At 36.6% G+C, this 14392-nt stretch overlaps 2 protein-coding genes across 2 annotated transcripts; one reads left to right on the top strand and one right to left on the bottom strand.

Annotated features, from left to right (window-relative positions):
* Positions 1-2155: 2155 nt before the first annotated feature.
* On the top strand, positions 2156-3111 carry LOC122029649 (probable calcium-binding protein CML31). The gene has a single exon (XM_042588726.1). It carries the CDS (start codon positions 2449-2451, stop codon positions 3010-3012), a length of 564 nt encoding a protein of 187 aa, XP_042444660.1. The 5' UTR covers positions 2156-2448; the 3' UTR covers positions 3013-3111.
* Positions 3112-7860: 4749 nt separating this feature from the next.
* On the bottom strand, positions 7861-9569 carry LOC122029964. The gene is made up of 3 exons (XM_042589109.1): positions 8737-9569; positions 8443-8652; positions 7861-8377 (listed from the first exon to the last, which is right to left on the bottom strand). The coding sequence occupies exons 1-3, from the start codon at positions 8806-8808 to the stop codon at positions 8153-8155; spliced, it is 507 nt and encodes a 168-aa protein (XP_042445043.1). The 5' UTR covers positions 8809-9569; the 3' UTR covers positions 7861-8152.
* Between the last annotated feature and the right edge of the window lie 4823 nt (positions 9570-14392).

The following is a 14392-nucleotide window of genomic DNA, read 5'->3' as shown; positions in this document are numbered from 1 at the left end:
ATGGAGCTGTATTGAATTGGGTGGGCTTACTTTTTTATACGGGAAGTGTGGGTGCCGTGTGGAGGATGCCATATAATTGCCAGTGATCTAAAGCAAAATTTGTTTTGACGGTATCAAAATTTGACATGAGAAACTTATTTTATCAGACAAATTATAGTTGCCTGCCGTGAAGAATGTGACATAGAATGCGATGGAAGATAATTGTGGGTATCACTGATGATAATTGTACTTGTTTATTAAGAAAATTGTAAGAAATTAATGCCAACTGCGACAATAGATTCACCACATGGAGGCCATGTGTTTCCAATGAATCGACATTAGAGGATCCCTGATAGATATGTTATTATATATAAGGTAAGGGTTTAATTTGTCAATCTATCGGAAAGGATTCCTTAAAAAACATCCTTGAAAATTCTATTTGTATTATAACATGTAAAACAAATAATATCTAGATTTTTGAAATGACCATCTTTGACACAATAATCATGGAAGGAAATATATTATCTCTGTTTTGTTGGAAGTTTTTTTTATTTATTAGAAAATAAGTTTGAAATTTTAAATAAATAAACAAAATATTTAAAATTACATTTACTTTAATTTATTAGAGATGAATAATATAATAAATATTTATTTTATAAAAACTATAAATTAAAAAAAAATGACTTGTTCTTATAGCTCATAGTGATATTTTCTACTCTTCTTATCTTCGGTCGCCCTATCTTAGGATTTTCATTGTGCGTTTTTGCATTTTCTTTATTTATGTATTTTTAATTAGAAGATTGAAAATAATAATTACATGACAAGTGAATTAAATTCGAGTAAGCATCCATATTAACTATTCTATTTAAAAATTATATATTAAATTTTAGATAAAGTAGCTAAAAATCCTATCTATTCCTTAAATTTAGATTTGATAAATAGTAATTCTTTAAATTTAGGGAATGAAACTTTTACCCTAAAAATAAAATAATATTTCTTTTCAATCTCTCTCTCCTTTCATTTATTCTTTTCAATCACTCTTTTTTCACTTATTTCATAAATATAATAATAAAAATAGAAGAAAGAGAAAAAATGATAAAAAATTAAAAATAATGTAAATTTTAAAGTAATTGATATAGTATGTAGTGAAAAGTAATTATTTAAATTTAATAAAATGAGTTATTTACTCTAAATTTTAGATATAGAGATGAAGAAATTGATATGGATGTTCTAATATTATATAACATAAATTATACATGAAATGTAATGTATAACACCTTGTTTATTTATATTTTATTTGAAATATTTTACTTTATAAATTGATCCAAAATGTAAGGTTGGTAAGAGATTTGTAAAATTTAAAAAGTTAAATAAAAAAAATTTAAACTAGGTGAAGTTTGATATTTGCAATTTAAACACAAAACTCAAATTTACTCTTATCTGGAAATGGATCATTCCGTGTTCTAACTATTGAAAATATTTTAATCAATTTTTATACTATTGATGTGACGTATTGAGTCTATAAAAAAAACTTATCTGGAACTCTAGGATAGGAGATGCCCTAAGTCATTTATAATATGTACAGAATTTAAGTTTAATTATTACTTAAGATCTTTGTATTCAGATCTAGCAGTTGAAAAAGAGGTTCCTAGAAAATACACCCGCCAACCATTAGCAGTTCCCAGTCGGCGGAAAAACCCCAAAATTAAGGAACACACTAAACTACAAGCCAACGCAATTAACATATCAAGTCTCTGATCTCAATTGCGACGGCGACATTAACATCTCAGGAAAAATACCATCTCATCTCATCTCAACTTCCTCGAAGTTTCTCTTTACGCGTCCTCTGCGCGTGCCATCCAAGTCATAGAAAAACACCTGCAATCGACGACTTCATATGTCTGTAAGTAGAAACTTACGGAAACAAACAAATAATCAAGAATGGATAGCGCCAGATTGATTGATTGATTGAGGGTTGCGTTCAAGCAAATCAATGCCAATTAATTATATTGCGCGTCGTTTTTTACTAATCGAATAGGGATAGCGCTGGAGATGAACAATTCAAGTCGCTTGCAAAAACCAGAGGCAACTACCTCATGAAGTTCATCGAATATAAATCGAGTTTCGTGTTGAGAAAAAGAAAAAAAAAAGTGCATTGGAAGAAGACCTTACGCAATGTGGAACCGTACTTTTCCGTGCAACTTATAGAAACTAAGGATCAACTCCGAAATTGCCTGGAAAGTTCGCTTAATGAATATTCCTAATGGAGTGCTTGTTCTTTTAATGTATTCCGCCGCCCTTCTGCGTCGTATATAACCAACGCGGAACCTCGAACTTCGATCGGGCGCTTGGCAATTTCGCCAACGAGCGGTTTCGCCTTTGGATGGAAGCGGCCTCTTCCCGTCTCAAGATCGATCACAACCATCATCATTTATCGAACTCGGCGTTTGATCGTCTCGTTGATTCGTCATGGACGGCACGATACCGAAGAAGAAGGAGCGCGCGAGTGCATTGTCGAAGCTGATCACTCTGTTCTGCGGCGCGAAATCGCCGCCCAAGAAACAGGGGAAAACAGAGGCCGAGCAGTCGCTTCCGGCGGTGAGCGTCTCCAAGTCGTCGTCGTCGTCGTTGCACCATGTTTTCTGCTACTTCGACGAGAACGGCGACGGGAAGATCTCGGCGACGGAGCTGCAGAGCTGCATGCGGTCGATAGGGGAGGAGCTGTCGCACGAGGATGCGGTGTCGGTGGTGGAGTCGAGCGACAGCGACGGCGACGGCTTGCTGGGGTTCGACGACTTTGTGAGGCTGGTGGAAGGGGACGAGAGCGAGGAGAAGGAGAAGAATCTGAGGGAGGCGTTCAAGGTGTACCAGGAGGCCGGCGACGGGTGCATCACGCCGAGGAGCCTGCGCCGGGCGCTTGGGAAGCTCGGGGAGACGAAGAGCGTGGAGGAGTGCACGGTTATGATCCGGCAGTACGATATCAACGGCGATGGCGTCATCACGTTCGATGAGTTCCGGATAATGATGTTCTAGGCACCTTCATTTTCCCCTGTCTTGTTCATGTCGATTTGTCTGAGGATCGTGTTCGAGTTCGTCTTTATATTCCTTTTGTTAATTTGATTTTCTTAGTTAGTATCGTAGTACTAATAAATACATAGATGTAGATTTATTAAATTAGGTAAAAATTAAGAGGGCATCATTTATTTTTTTGAGTCCCTTCGAAAATAACATAATACCCTCTCGTACGCTGTTCACTTTTAAAATAACTCATTAAAAATTAGGTTTAAAATTTAGACAAGAAATGACACAGCATTTGGATATATATATATATATATGAACAATTAGGTGGGGTGTCCTATGATTAAAGAAAAAAAATCAAATGGGACAGCTTTGATGATTTAGAAATAAAGGGTTGCCTTTTAATTTTTTTTCCTTATTAAATGGACATAGTAGGGTGGTAAAAAGGTGATAATATTCATCCTAGATTCTTTTATAATTCATCTTCAAAATATATGAAGGGAAGTAAATCATAAAGAACTATCAGCTCAAACAGTGACTAGTGAGTACATGATAAAAGAAATGAACCTAGTTACTAGCCAAGAGTTAACCTTCAGATAGGGGTACAAATGAATTAAACCGTTTGTGAGCTATTCGAATATCAATTCGATAAAAGCTCGTTTGAGCTCGTTTAATGAGGCTCGTTAAAATAAATAAATCAAATTCAAGTTTCACAATATTCGACTCGTTAGCTCGTATTCGTTAGTAAGTTTATAAATCATTTTTTAAATGAAAAAAATAATAGTTTTGATGTTGAATTTATAGATTTTACACTTACTTATAATAATATAGACAAATATATTAAATTTATTTATTAAAATAAAATTATAAATTTTAATAACAATATTATAATTTTCTATAAATATATAATTTAGTTTTTAATAAATATTTAAATTTAAATTTAATATTTAGTAAGCTCGTTTAGGCTCGATAAAAGCTCGAGAACCATGAATATATTCGTTAAATAAAACTCGAGCTCGGCTCGATTATAAACGAGTCAAATTCAAATATTCAAGAGTTCGATTCGATTCGGCTCGATTACACCCCTACCTTCAGATTTTACGATGACAACATCCCATATACTTACCAATTGCCAGTCCCGAGCAACTCAATTGACACACTGTGAAAATGCAAATTATGGAGGGCTTGTCGAGATTTTTGATTTAAAATCCATCTTATATTAAAAAAAGGAAAAAAATCACTAAATATTATCTAATAAAATCTAATTGAAAACACGTAATAGAACTAAATACTTGCACCAATAGACTGACAGAGTACTTCTTTAAAATTTGAGTATGACAACTCACAGAAGATTGTTAGAAAGATAATACGCTTGATTTGACGAAGCGAATTAGTGCATAAGTTTAGTTAGTTCAATTGGATTTTGGAGATTAAGGTGTACATGCTCAATGGAAGATAGTCTAGAGAAGCAAGGATTGAAGGGCAAGTAGCCCAAATTGAAAGGATTATTTTTGAGTGCCTTGATCGGGATAATTGAACTTTTGAGCGATGAGGATAGGTATCCCAGATCGAGAGGATTGAATTTAATTTGGGAGCAAATATCATAGATTGAGAGGATTGAATTTGAGAGAACTTGAGGATAGGTAACTCGATTGAGAAGAAATAGATAATCCTAACTGATAAGATTTGAGAGTAGGTGAGAAGAAATATATGATGAACATCACAAGTTGAGTTAACCAAGGTTGGGTTAAGGACTCAAGGATGTTTATTGAGTTTGAAGGAAGATCTGAATAATGCAAGAATCTTAATTATTTGAAATTGTGTAACTATTTTGTAATTGCCTTGGTATACACCAGTCATATTTGCCGACTAGTTAGTTTAAGTCTTGGATTTCAGGTCATCTTATGACAATTTTTAAGTTGAATAATATTCAAATAATTTTAATTGACTACAAGTAGAGTAACCAATTGTGATGTGAATGAAAAAACAAAAAAGTGGAAAGGAAGGAAAAGATTTTATTGCGAATGAGATTTAATTTTACATTTGAAGTTTCAATGTAACTTTGTTGGTTTATATTATATCATAAGTACTTATAGTTAGACTCTATTACATGTGAGTTTGTAAGAAGGTGTAAATTTAGGATCCGAATTAATATTGAATCATGTTGACTCGTGTATAAACATGACTTGCACATGTCGAATGTCGAACCAGTCAGTGAAAATTTTTCATTTTTTATTATTGATTAAGTGTGGTAACAAAAGTGACGATTCTGTAATCTCCCAGACAGTAATATTCGACTATTGATGGTTGGTGACTATCATTTAACCTAGGTGTTGAATAGTCATTACTTGATCATTCAACCTAATAGGAGGTGAGCACTTCTATATAAGGAGGTGAAATTTTAAGCAAAGACAAAAAGTGAAAGTTATAGTAACGAAGAGAATTTCTAGCCACTTGCACTTCCCCTCACTCTCAACCTCTTTGTCGTGTTTCTCTTGCTTGGTAGAATACTCATCATAATATTCGGATATCTCTCAGTTAGCCGCGATCATCATTGCTTGGTGGGGATTACAATTTACCGTTGTATCAGGAGAAATAGACAACCCACAACAACTTTGAAGTACAGCTAGAGATGGGGCAAATATATTTTAAGGAAATTATGTCATACACATGCCTCAACATCTTCCTTTCAGACTCGGCAGGAGCATTCAGCCAAAATTGACACCCAGAGTACTTGGCTAATTCAACTCAAGCTCGGTGACTCGACGACTCGGATTCTCAACTATTCAACTTCGCTCGGGAGCACTCAACCGACTCAGACTCAACAACTAGGCTTCCACTCAGTGGACTCAAACTCTGCTTCCACTTGGGAGCACTTTGCTTACTCGATACACAACTGACTCAGCGACTCGGGCATTCGACACTCAACTGAATCCAACTCGACTTGATACTTAGCTGACTATGCGACTTGAGCATTTGACACTCGACTAAATCCGACTCGAGCACTTGGCACTCGGCTGACTTGAACTCGGACACTTGGCTGACTCAGACTTGAGCACTCGGCACTCGGTTAGTCGGATTCAACTACTCGGATTAGGCATACAAGACAACTCAATCATCTCAAGTAGTTCTCCCTACTCTACTTAGCCGCTTGAGATTATTAGCTCAGATCATCTTAACAAATAAGATTGATTTTGATTCTATAATTTCAAATTCAGATTATCCCACGTAATCTCGAGCAATAAGATTGTCCAACACCAATTGCATATCATTTTTTTAGTTGGCACTAGATATACAACTTATGCCGACTAATCCAGGGTTACTAGTCAGGCCTGATAGAAGTTTTCGACTGGCTACTAGAGTAAATTAGAAAGTGCTTACAACAGACGACTCATTAAACCAACATTTTTAAGTCAACCGCTCATTAAAGAAAATTTATCCTTAAATTGTATAAAGTTAATAGTTGGTAGCAAAAGGTCATATGCTGACCTTTGACACCTCACACGATCGATCCCACATTCATTTATAGAGAGATAAAACACAGGTAACTTTTTTTGCCATCTAAACAGTGATCATTAGATCATTACATGGAGGAGAGTACAAATCTAACCAGCATTTTAGTGTCAAGAATTGACCACTAAATTTCTTGATAGCATAATCTCATGTAATGATCATTTGCCCATCCCATGGGACCATAAAGTTAATACTTGACACGATATGGAAGAGTTTGAACAGTAAGATATTAGTTTATTTGAACTTAATCGATTGAATGTGCTCCTTCAATCAGTTGTGCATGAAGAAAAGTATTTATTTTCGGGGGCGCTGGGGACGAGCGAATCGTCTTTTGTCACATGAAGAAAGGTATTTAGTTGACTGAAACAGCTAGGAATATAATTAGTCTATTTGAGATTAATTGGTTGGCTTAACTTACGTCATTCGATTTGACATTGTTTAATCAAATTGAATGATATAGATTATCGAACTAATTTGCATACTATTGGAATATTCAATTTTCATATGATTATATGGTTAATCAACTAATCAAAGGTTCAACCGATCAAAGGTGTCCAAATTAGCCTTTTGAGTTGAACATTTAAGTCATAAGTACACAAGTTTTCGAAGAGCTTTTGGGTACTAAAGATTAACTATTACTCTACAATTTTGTGATACTCATGGTGATTAAGTTCTTAAAGCAACCTTATAAGAGTTTAGACAAAGATTCAAAGACTTTAACTATTTTTGTTTTCTCATGTTTTCACTTTATCATTTAGGGAGAGGCAAGCATTATTATTCTCAAGAGAAATTCCTAGTTAAAGTCAAGCTTGTTGAAATCCCATTAATTAGTTAACGTCGAGTTTACTTTGAAGATTTCATCCATTATCATACAAATTATATGGTAAATCAAAGAGAAAGAGAGATTTTTAAACCACATTAAACTCTTTATGAATGTATGTTTATCTAGTATTTATTTTAATTGCATGTTTTGAGTTTATGATGCTCAAAGAATCAATTCAAATTTTTTGCTTAACGTAATATATATAATATCTACAATTTAATTTGTAACCTTTGAGTCCCAACAATGTGTATAAATATTTTTTTTTAATGATCAAATCAATAGGGCCGAATAATACATTCTTCACTCCAACTCTTGGGAAATTGTTCGTTCATTAAATTATGTTGTGCATGAACATATTACAAACTACAATTTAGATATGCACGAACAAATTAATATTTACTTAGACACATTTCTAATAAATTCATATTAACGCACTAAAACGTATATCCTCGATCCAATACGTGTAATTCCATGAGAACTTTAACTTAATTCCTGTCGATCTAAATATCCATGGAATAGACAAAGAAAAAACAAATGAGGAAAATCAAATTTTATTCTGCCTCAAAAGAATATTTAGTTTGAAACGGAAATAAAAGGAAATATTTATTTGTTCATGCGATCGATGCCAAGTCTGACCGTCGAACCTTTCAGCATCCAACCGTGAGCCATCTCCGATAGAGCCGCGCACGCTCCGCCCGTCTCCTCTCGGTCTGGCAAGCGGCGCCCACCGCCTTCTCCGCCGCGCCCACCGCTTTTTCCAGCTCCTTCACCTTCGACACCAGGCACACGGCATCAAGCGATCGACAATGCGTTGCGAGTTTAATTACCTCGATCGATCACCTCGCGCATCAAGTTAGGAGGCCGCGCGCTCACCTTTATGACGATGGGCTTCTGACTCGGGAGCTCACGGGCGCCGCTCTTGAACGAAACCACCGACCTCCACGACCGGGCGCCGCCGCTCTCCTTGTTCTTCTCTGCGCGCACTACAGTCTCCGCAGGGGAGGCGCCGCCACCGCCGATGTCCTTGTCCAGCTCCGAACTCAGCTACGGAAGGCAAGAAACATGAGCCGACAACGACGAATTAACGCCGTCGTCTAATTATTAATTACCTGACGGATTCGCGTCTCGAGCATGTGGAGACGGTCCAAAAGAGCGTCCTTGATTTCCAAGTCGTGCATGGCGGACAGGGAAGTGTATCGGCAGTGTTGGCCGCCGCCGCCGCCGCCGCCGCGGCGCTTCTTCGCCAAGAGCTTCACGTCGGCGGTGAAGTAGCATTCCGGCGCAGGGAGGAGTCTCTGCTTCTCCTCTATCTGCCTCAACTGCATCAATTCTCACATTATGCAAGTAGCATTCCATTTATCATTCATAAATCATGATGTAAAAAAGAAGGTATGTAAACGTACCCGAAGATCAAATTGGTCGAGCCGGCTGACGAGGGATTCCACCGGAGCAGATGATCGACTTTGGTCGTCCATAATCTGATCTCACTAGTTAATTCTTCTGAGCTTTGGAAGTCTGGTGATTAGTTTATATAGACGGGGTTTTAGCAGTTTAATTCAGGGCCATTAAATCCGGCCGGATTTCATCCTCTAATTATGGCCACTAATTGGTTCTTCTTTTTCTCTTCTAGATCCGGATTTAATCCTCTAATTATGACCACTAATTGCTTCTTCATTTTCTCTCGCAGATCCGGATAGCAAGACTATCGAGGGGCTACTTTGTAGAGTTTGAATGATTAAATAGAATTTTCAGCTGGAGCACTAAAATGAAGGAAAATAGCTAGGCACGCACAGCAGAAGATAATTAAGTTGTAAACCTGTTAGCAAATGTAATGTCAAATGGATACAAACAGCACTGTATAAGGCCACCTTAACTATCAATTGGAGATTACAGATCACATATGTTTGACGAAGAAAATCTCTTGCCAAAACCCGTTGGGTAATCCTACTGAACAACCATTATCAAATATGCAAATGGTTGTTAGTAAACTATATATATTTTTATCTATCTATATATCTAGATACGCAATCAGCAATGTGTATGATATTAACTCGAACAGATATTTGTCAATCGAATATACATGCAATGCAAGCCACCATCCTCCATATTTTTCTCGTTCGCCTGCCAATCTTCTGTAATCCTTTAGTCACAAATGCAAGAAAAAAGTCAGATGGAATACTTTGTGGTGTCAGATCACTGCTTGCGCTTTCAAAGTGGAAGGTGTCGAAGTGTCTATTTGTTTGAAGATAAAAACTCCTGCCACCAACTTCTCCAATCTTGTCACTTTTGTTTATGCCTGTTAAAATTGTGTTTTTTTTCCCAATCAGAAGGTTTTCATTCTTGAGAATTTTCAAAATCACAGACTAAGACTAACAAACTCAAAACTTTTACCAAACATGAAGACGATAATCCAAAAGTTTTCTAAATCACATAGCTCTGTGAACCAATAAAAACCAACCAATGCGGTTGTTTAACTTGTTTATCAAAGATGAGATGAGGATGACCAAACTATATAGCTCTAAATTAGCTGATTGACTTAGTCATTTGCATCTCAAAAGTCCTTGCTAGTGTTATTTTTTCTTCTTTTTTTTTTCTTATTGGTCAAGCATGCTAGTTAGCAGGGCCGTCTCAAGGTTCCACGAGGTCCTAGGCAAAAAAAAAATTAATCTTTAATAATGTTTTTAAAAAAATTAAAATTTTCTTTATTCTTTTTTATTCAGACTTGGGACCGATAATGACGGATTTATTTTTAAAAATAAACTAGATTTAAAAATTCATATCGTGTAATTTTAATTTGATGATATTTCAAAGTTTGACTATTATCGACACAAATATATAAAAAAATTCTGATGCAATTGCTAATAATTTAGATTTGGTTCATAGTCCATTCCTTCCATAATTTTAAAAAAGAGTAAAAAAAATATTACCGAGTAAAATAGGAGAAAGATGTCTTCTTAGAGAACCAAAGATGAAAGAGAAAAAAATACATACAACATTAATAAGAGAATGAGTAGATGTTTAACTAATTATAAAATGAGACGAAAGAAATGAAATTAGATGTAATGTCTTATATAGTTATATTATAATTGTAGTATTAGAGAATATAATAATTATAATTAATATGTAATTAAATATAGTTGTCATTGGAATTAATTGAAGAGCACAGTAGAAATTGAAATAAAATAAAATCAAGTAAAATTATTGCATTGGAATCAATGTAAAATCTGAAGCAATAAAGAGCGGAAATCGAAGCAAGTCAAATTAAAACAAAATATGCCACTAGAACGGAAATCGAAGCAAGTCAAATTAAAACAAAATATGTATGCATGCGTGCATAATGCAACTTGGGACTGTACAGTATATCTTTTAAATGTAAATATTAAATATATTTATTTATTTTTAATTAATAATGGACTTTAATTTTTTTGGGGGCCCTAGGCATATGCCTTAATGGCCTATACCTTGAGCCGGGCGTGCTAGTTAGAATTAGTTGTATTAGGGAAGGTGTCTCAACAAGTCGTGCAATTTGTTAGAGACGTTGATTCATGAATCAACACATGGAGCTAAATAGTCATGCTATTAATATGCACGAGGTATGAACTAGCATTTAATATATGAACAAGCATGGATGTACATTTCACATGATATCTAATTCTATTTTGGAGGGCATGTATAGACTGATAATTAATTAAATATGCCATTATTAGACATTATAGGCTGGATGACAATTATATTGTTTAAAATCAATGAAATATGCAATGATATTTCTTTGAAACACTCCTAGTGACGTATTGAAAGTTGAAACAATTGTATTCCAGAAAGGGATAGGAAGAAAGCTATAAAGCTATATAAAAATTATGCACTCCATTTATCTCATCCTAAAAGGAAACATTATTTATTTGTTAAAGGTTCTTACTGAGAAAGATCATGCACCTTATTTGATGTTATTACTGATCGTTGTCTTTCTTTACGAGATGAAAACAATAAGCAAACCAACAAAATTAAAATAACAGAGAATTCTAAGTTCAAGTTACTAATTTCAATTCTCATACTGTTAAGTACTACTGTGAAACTTAAGTGCATTTCTAAATCTCAATTAGTAACTCTGTAGACTTAGAATAAGTTCAGAATTTATATTAATAGAAGGTAATGTGAAGAAACCTTGAAGACTATGGCCACTATATTTTTATCTTCATTACTACACAATAAAAAAGGTGCATGAAGACATATTTTATATCACTAGAAATGTATGGAAAAGGCCAACAAGTAAAATGGCACAGAAAGAAAAATTAGATGAAGGGGATTGTCTAGTTCATTCAACTAACACCTAGTATCCAGATATGGAAGTGGAGCAAGACTAGAAACAATATGATGTAAAATGTATGCCAAAATAGAGGAAAAGCAAGTTCCATGAGAAATATCAACTATCTTTATGAATTACCCTGTCAATTTGATCACCTCCATTTTTTATTACAGTGCATTTTGAAACCTTAGTTTGATCCCAACCAGGTCATTAAACATGGAATCTTTAAATAAGTTTTTTTTTCATAGAATTAAGTTTTATCTTTTGAGTTGATGAAGAGCTCAATCTATGCTTTCTATAAACATGCTCTTGCTTGGTGGTGGATGAACTAGATAAGATTTGCTCAAGCAAAAATGAATAGATTGAATTGAGTATATATGTATATATTACCAACACTTGTTGGATTGGTACATATGACTTCCTATGATGTTAGGTTTGATTAACATTATATATATATCCTAACATATAGCAAACAACTTAATGACATCGAAACTGAGTATTCTAGTTATTAGGAATACTTGGAACGACCTTTCTCCAAGTGATTTTTTTTTTTAAGTCATTATTAAAATTTGTTAGTCAAAGAAGAATATCGATTTGTTATTCTGCTCTGGACAGGGTTTGGCAATCTATCGAATAACCTAGGTTATGCACGTCATTACGCCCATAGTACATTTACCACATTGCATCATCGATCGATGCTTAGAGAAATTAAGTTTTTACAGCAACAAATTACATGTATTTCTACAATTATACGGTAAATCAAAGAGAGAGAGACATTTTTAAACCACGTTAAATTCTCTATGAATGTATGTTTATCTAGTATTTATTTTAATTGCATGTTTTGAGTTTATGATGCTCAAAGAATCAATTCAAATTTTGCGCTTAATGTAATATATATAATATCTACAATTTAATTTGTAATCTTTGAGTCCCAATAATATTGATGTGGTGATAAGGAGAGGCTCACCCTGTGGAGATAGTAGTTACGATAGGAGTCAAAGTCAAGACGGTCAATGTTTGAGTATCATATGGTCAAATGAACGATAAGTGTATTGGTCGGTCGGGCGATGATCAGGTCCCCGACCGGGAGGAGAAGGTGTCTGATCCGACCCTACCTTTGACTCGGGGGATGCGGAGAATAGCCGACTCTTAAGGAGGTGTTGGACGCCAGGAGGATACGGTATCCTGGCTGAGCAGCTATTCCGCTCAGCCCGACAACAAGATTCGGTAGTCGCAGCAGAGTTACGACCGAGCGGACGTAGTACGGACACAGCGAAACTCTGGCGGCCGAGTGGCTATTCCACTCGGCCTAGCAGCAAACCCCCTGTTTTATCCATCAACATCCTTTTGGGAGTTAGTATCGCTGGCACCAGGCATGGTCAACCAGAAGATTGTACGACTGAAACTTTCACTCACATCAAAGATATATTTGACTTGTTAAGGTATTGTGTCAGGGACACTTTATTGACAAGTCTTTTCAGGGAAAAACTTTGGGAAGCATGCCCGCCTTGGGGAGCGGGCACACATGCTACAGGAGCTCTATATAAAGGGGGGCCCAAGCATTGGGGGAGGTACGCGATACACTGTTTGCGCTATAATCTTCATTCTTGTTGCTCCGTCTTCTACTTCATCGCCGGTGACTGACTTGAGCGTCAGAGAGCCAACGCCGGTGACTGCTTCCCTGGCTCGACACTGACATCATCTGTCTTGCAGGGCGGAGCAGAGTCCACGAGCGGTCAGCGGGACATCACATCCCCAGTTTTCCATCTCATCGACTTTCAGACAGGATCATATTGGCGTCGTCTGTAGGAACCTAACCTGCATCCAAATCCAGAAGATGGAGGACGCTGGACGACTCACTACCGTGATGCTCACCTAGGAGGAGCTCGACATGCTCGTACAAGCTCGATCGGCAAAAATGGTCGAGCAACAACAACAAGAGGTGTTAGCCAATCGATAAGCACCACAGCCTGCAACGTCGATAGCCGGGAGACAAGCGAAGCAAGTCTCCGTATGGGGGCGGAATAGGAGGTCGACCGACACACGGGGGGAAGTGTCGCCCACGGTGATCCCCTTCCATTGTACCTTATTTCAAACCCCCTCCGAAAATAACCCAAGAGAATCAAGAGCAGGGATCATCTTCGGATGACGCACCCGTTCGGAACGCACAAAAAGGCTAAGCGCCCAAGAGCCACGCTTCACCCAAACGGATCAATCGACAGTTCTCCGAGGAGATCTTACAAGACCCTCTACCTAGACACTATACCCAGCTGGCGATCGGGGAATACAACGGATCGACCGTTCCAAATGATCATCTGGATAGGTTCGAAAATGAAGTCACGCTATACCAATATACAGATGGGGTAAAGTGCTGAGTCTTTCTTACTACCTTCTTCGGATTGGTACAACGCTAGTTCAGACGATTGCCGGACGGATCCATACACAGCTTCAAGGACTTCCGAGCTGCATTCCTGCACTATTTTACCAGCAGCCGACGCTATCAGAAGACGAGCGTCAGGCTCTTCTCCCTGAAGCAATGATCGAGAGAAGCACTCCGAGCCTACATCAAACGTTTCAATTAAGTGGTCATGGACATCCCCTTCGTCTCATCCGAAACGATGATGAACGCCTTCACTCAAGGGCTGGTTGAAGGAGATTTTTTCCGATCGCTCATTAGGAAGATGCCCAGAGATTTCGATCGCCTGCTCAAGAAAGCTAATAAATACATAAATATGGAAGAAGTCCAAACGACGAGA

Source organism: Zingiber officinale, chromosome 10B (assembly GCF_018446385.1).
Source record: "Zingiber officinale cultivar Zhangliang chromosome 10B, Zo_v1.1, whole genome shotgun sequence".
NCBI classification, from domain to species: domain Eukaryota; kingdom Viridiplantae; phylum Streptophyta; class Magnoliopsida; order Zingiberales; family Zingiberaceae; genus Zingiber; species Zingiber officinale.
The sequence above is the reverse complement of the archived record's forward strand: the minus strand, read 5'-3'. Positions and strand labels throughout refer to the sequence as shown.

Excerpts from the sequence above, each read along its gene's own strand:
- LOC122029649 (XM_042588726.1), top strand. The coding sequence starts at position 2,449 with ATGGACGGCACGATACCGAAGAAGAAGGAGCGCGCGAGTGCATTGTCG.
- LOC122029964 (XM_042589109.1), bottom strand. The coding sequence starts at position 8,808 with ATGGACGACCAAAGTCGATCATCTGCTCCGGTGGAATCCCTCGTCAGC. Across the intron at positions 8,653-8,736 it reads TCGACCAATTTGATCTTCGG|TTGAGGCAGATAGAGGAGAA; the intron begins GTACGTTTACAT and ends GAATTGATGCAG. Across the intron at positions 8,378-8,442 it reads TCGAGACGCGAATCCGTCAG|CTGAGTTCGGAGCTGGACAA; the intron begins GTAATTAATAAT and ends TGCCTTCCGTAG.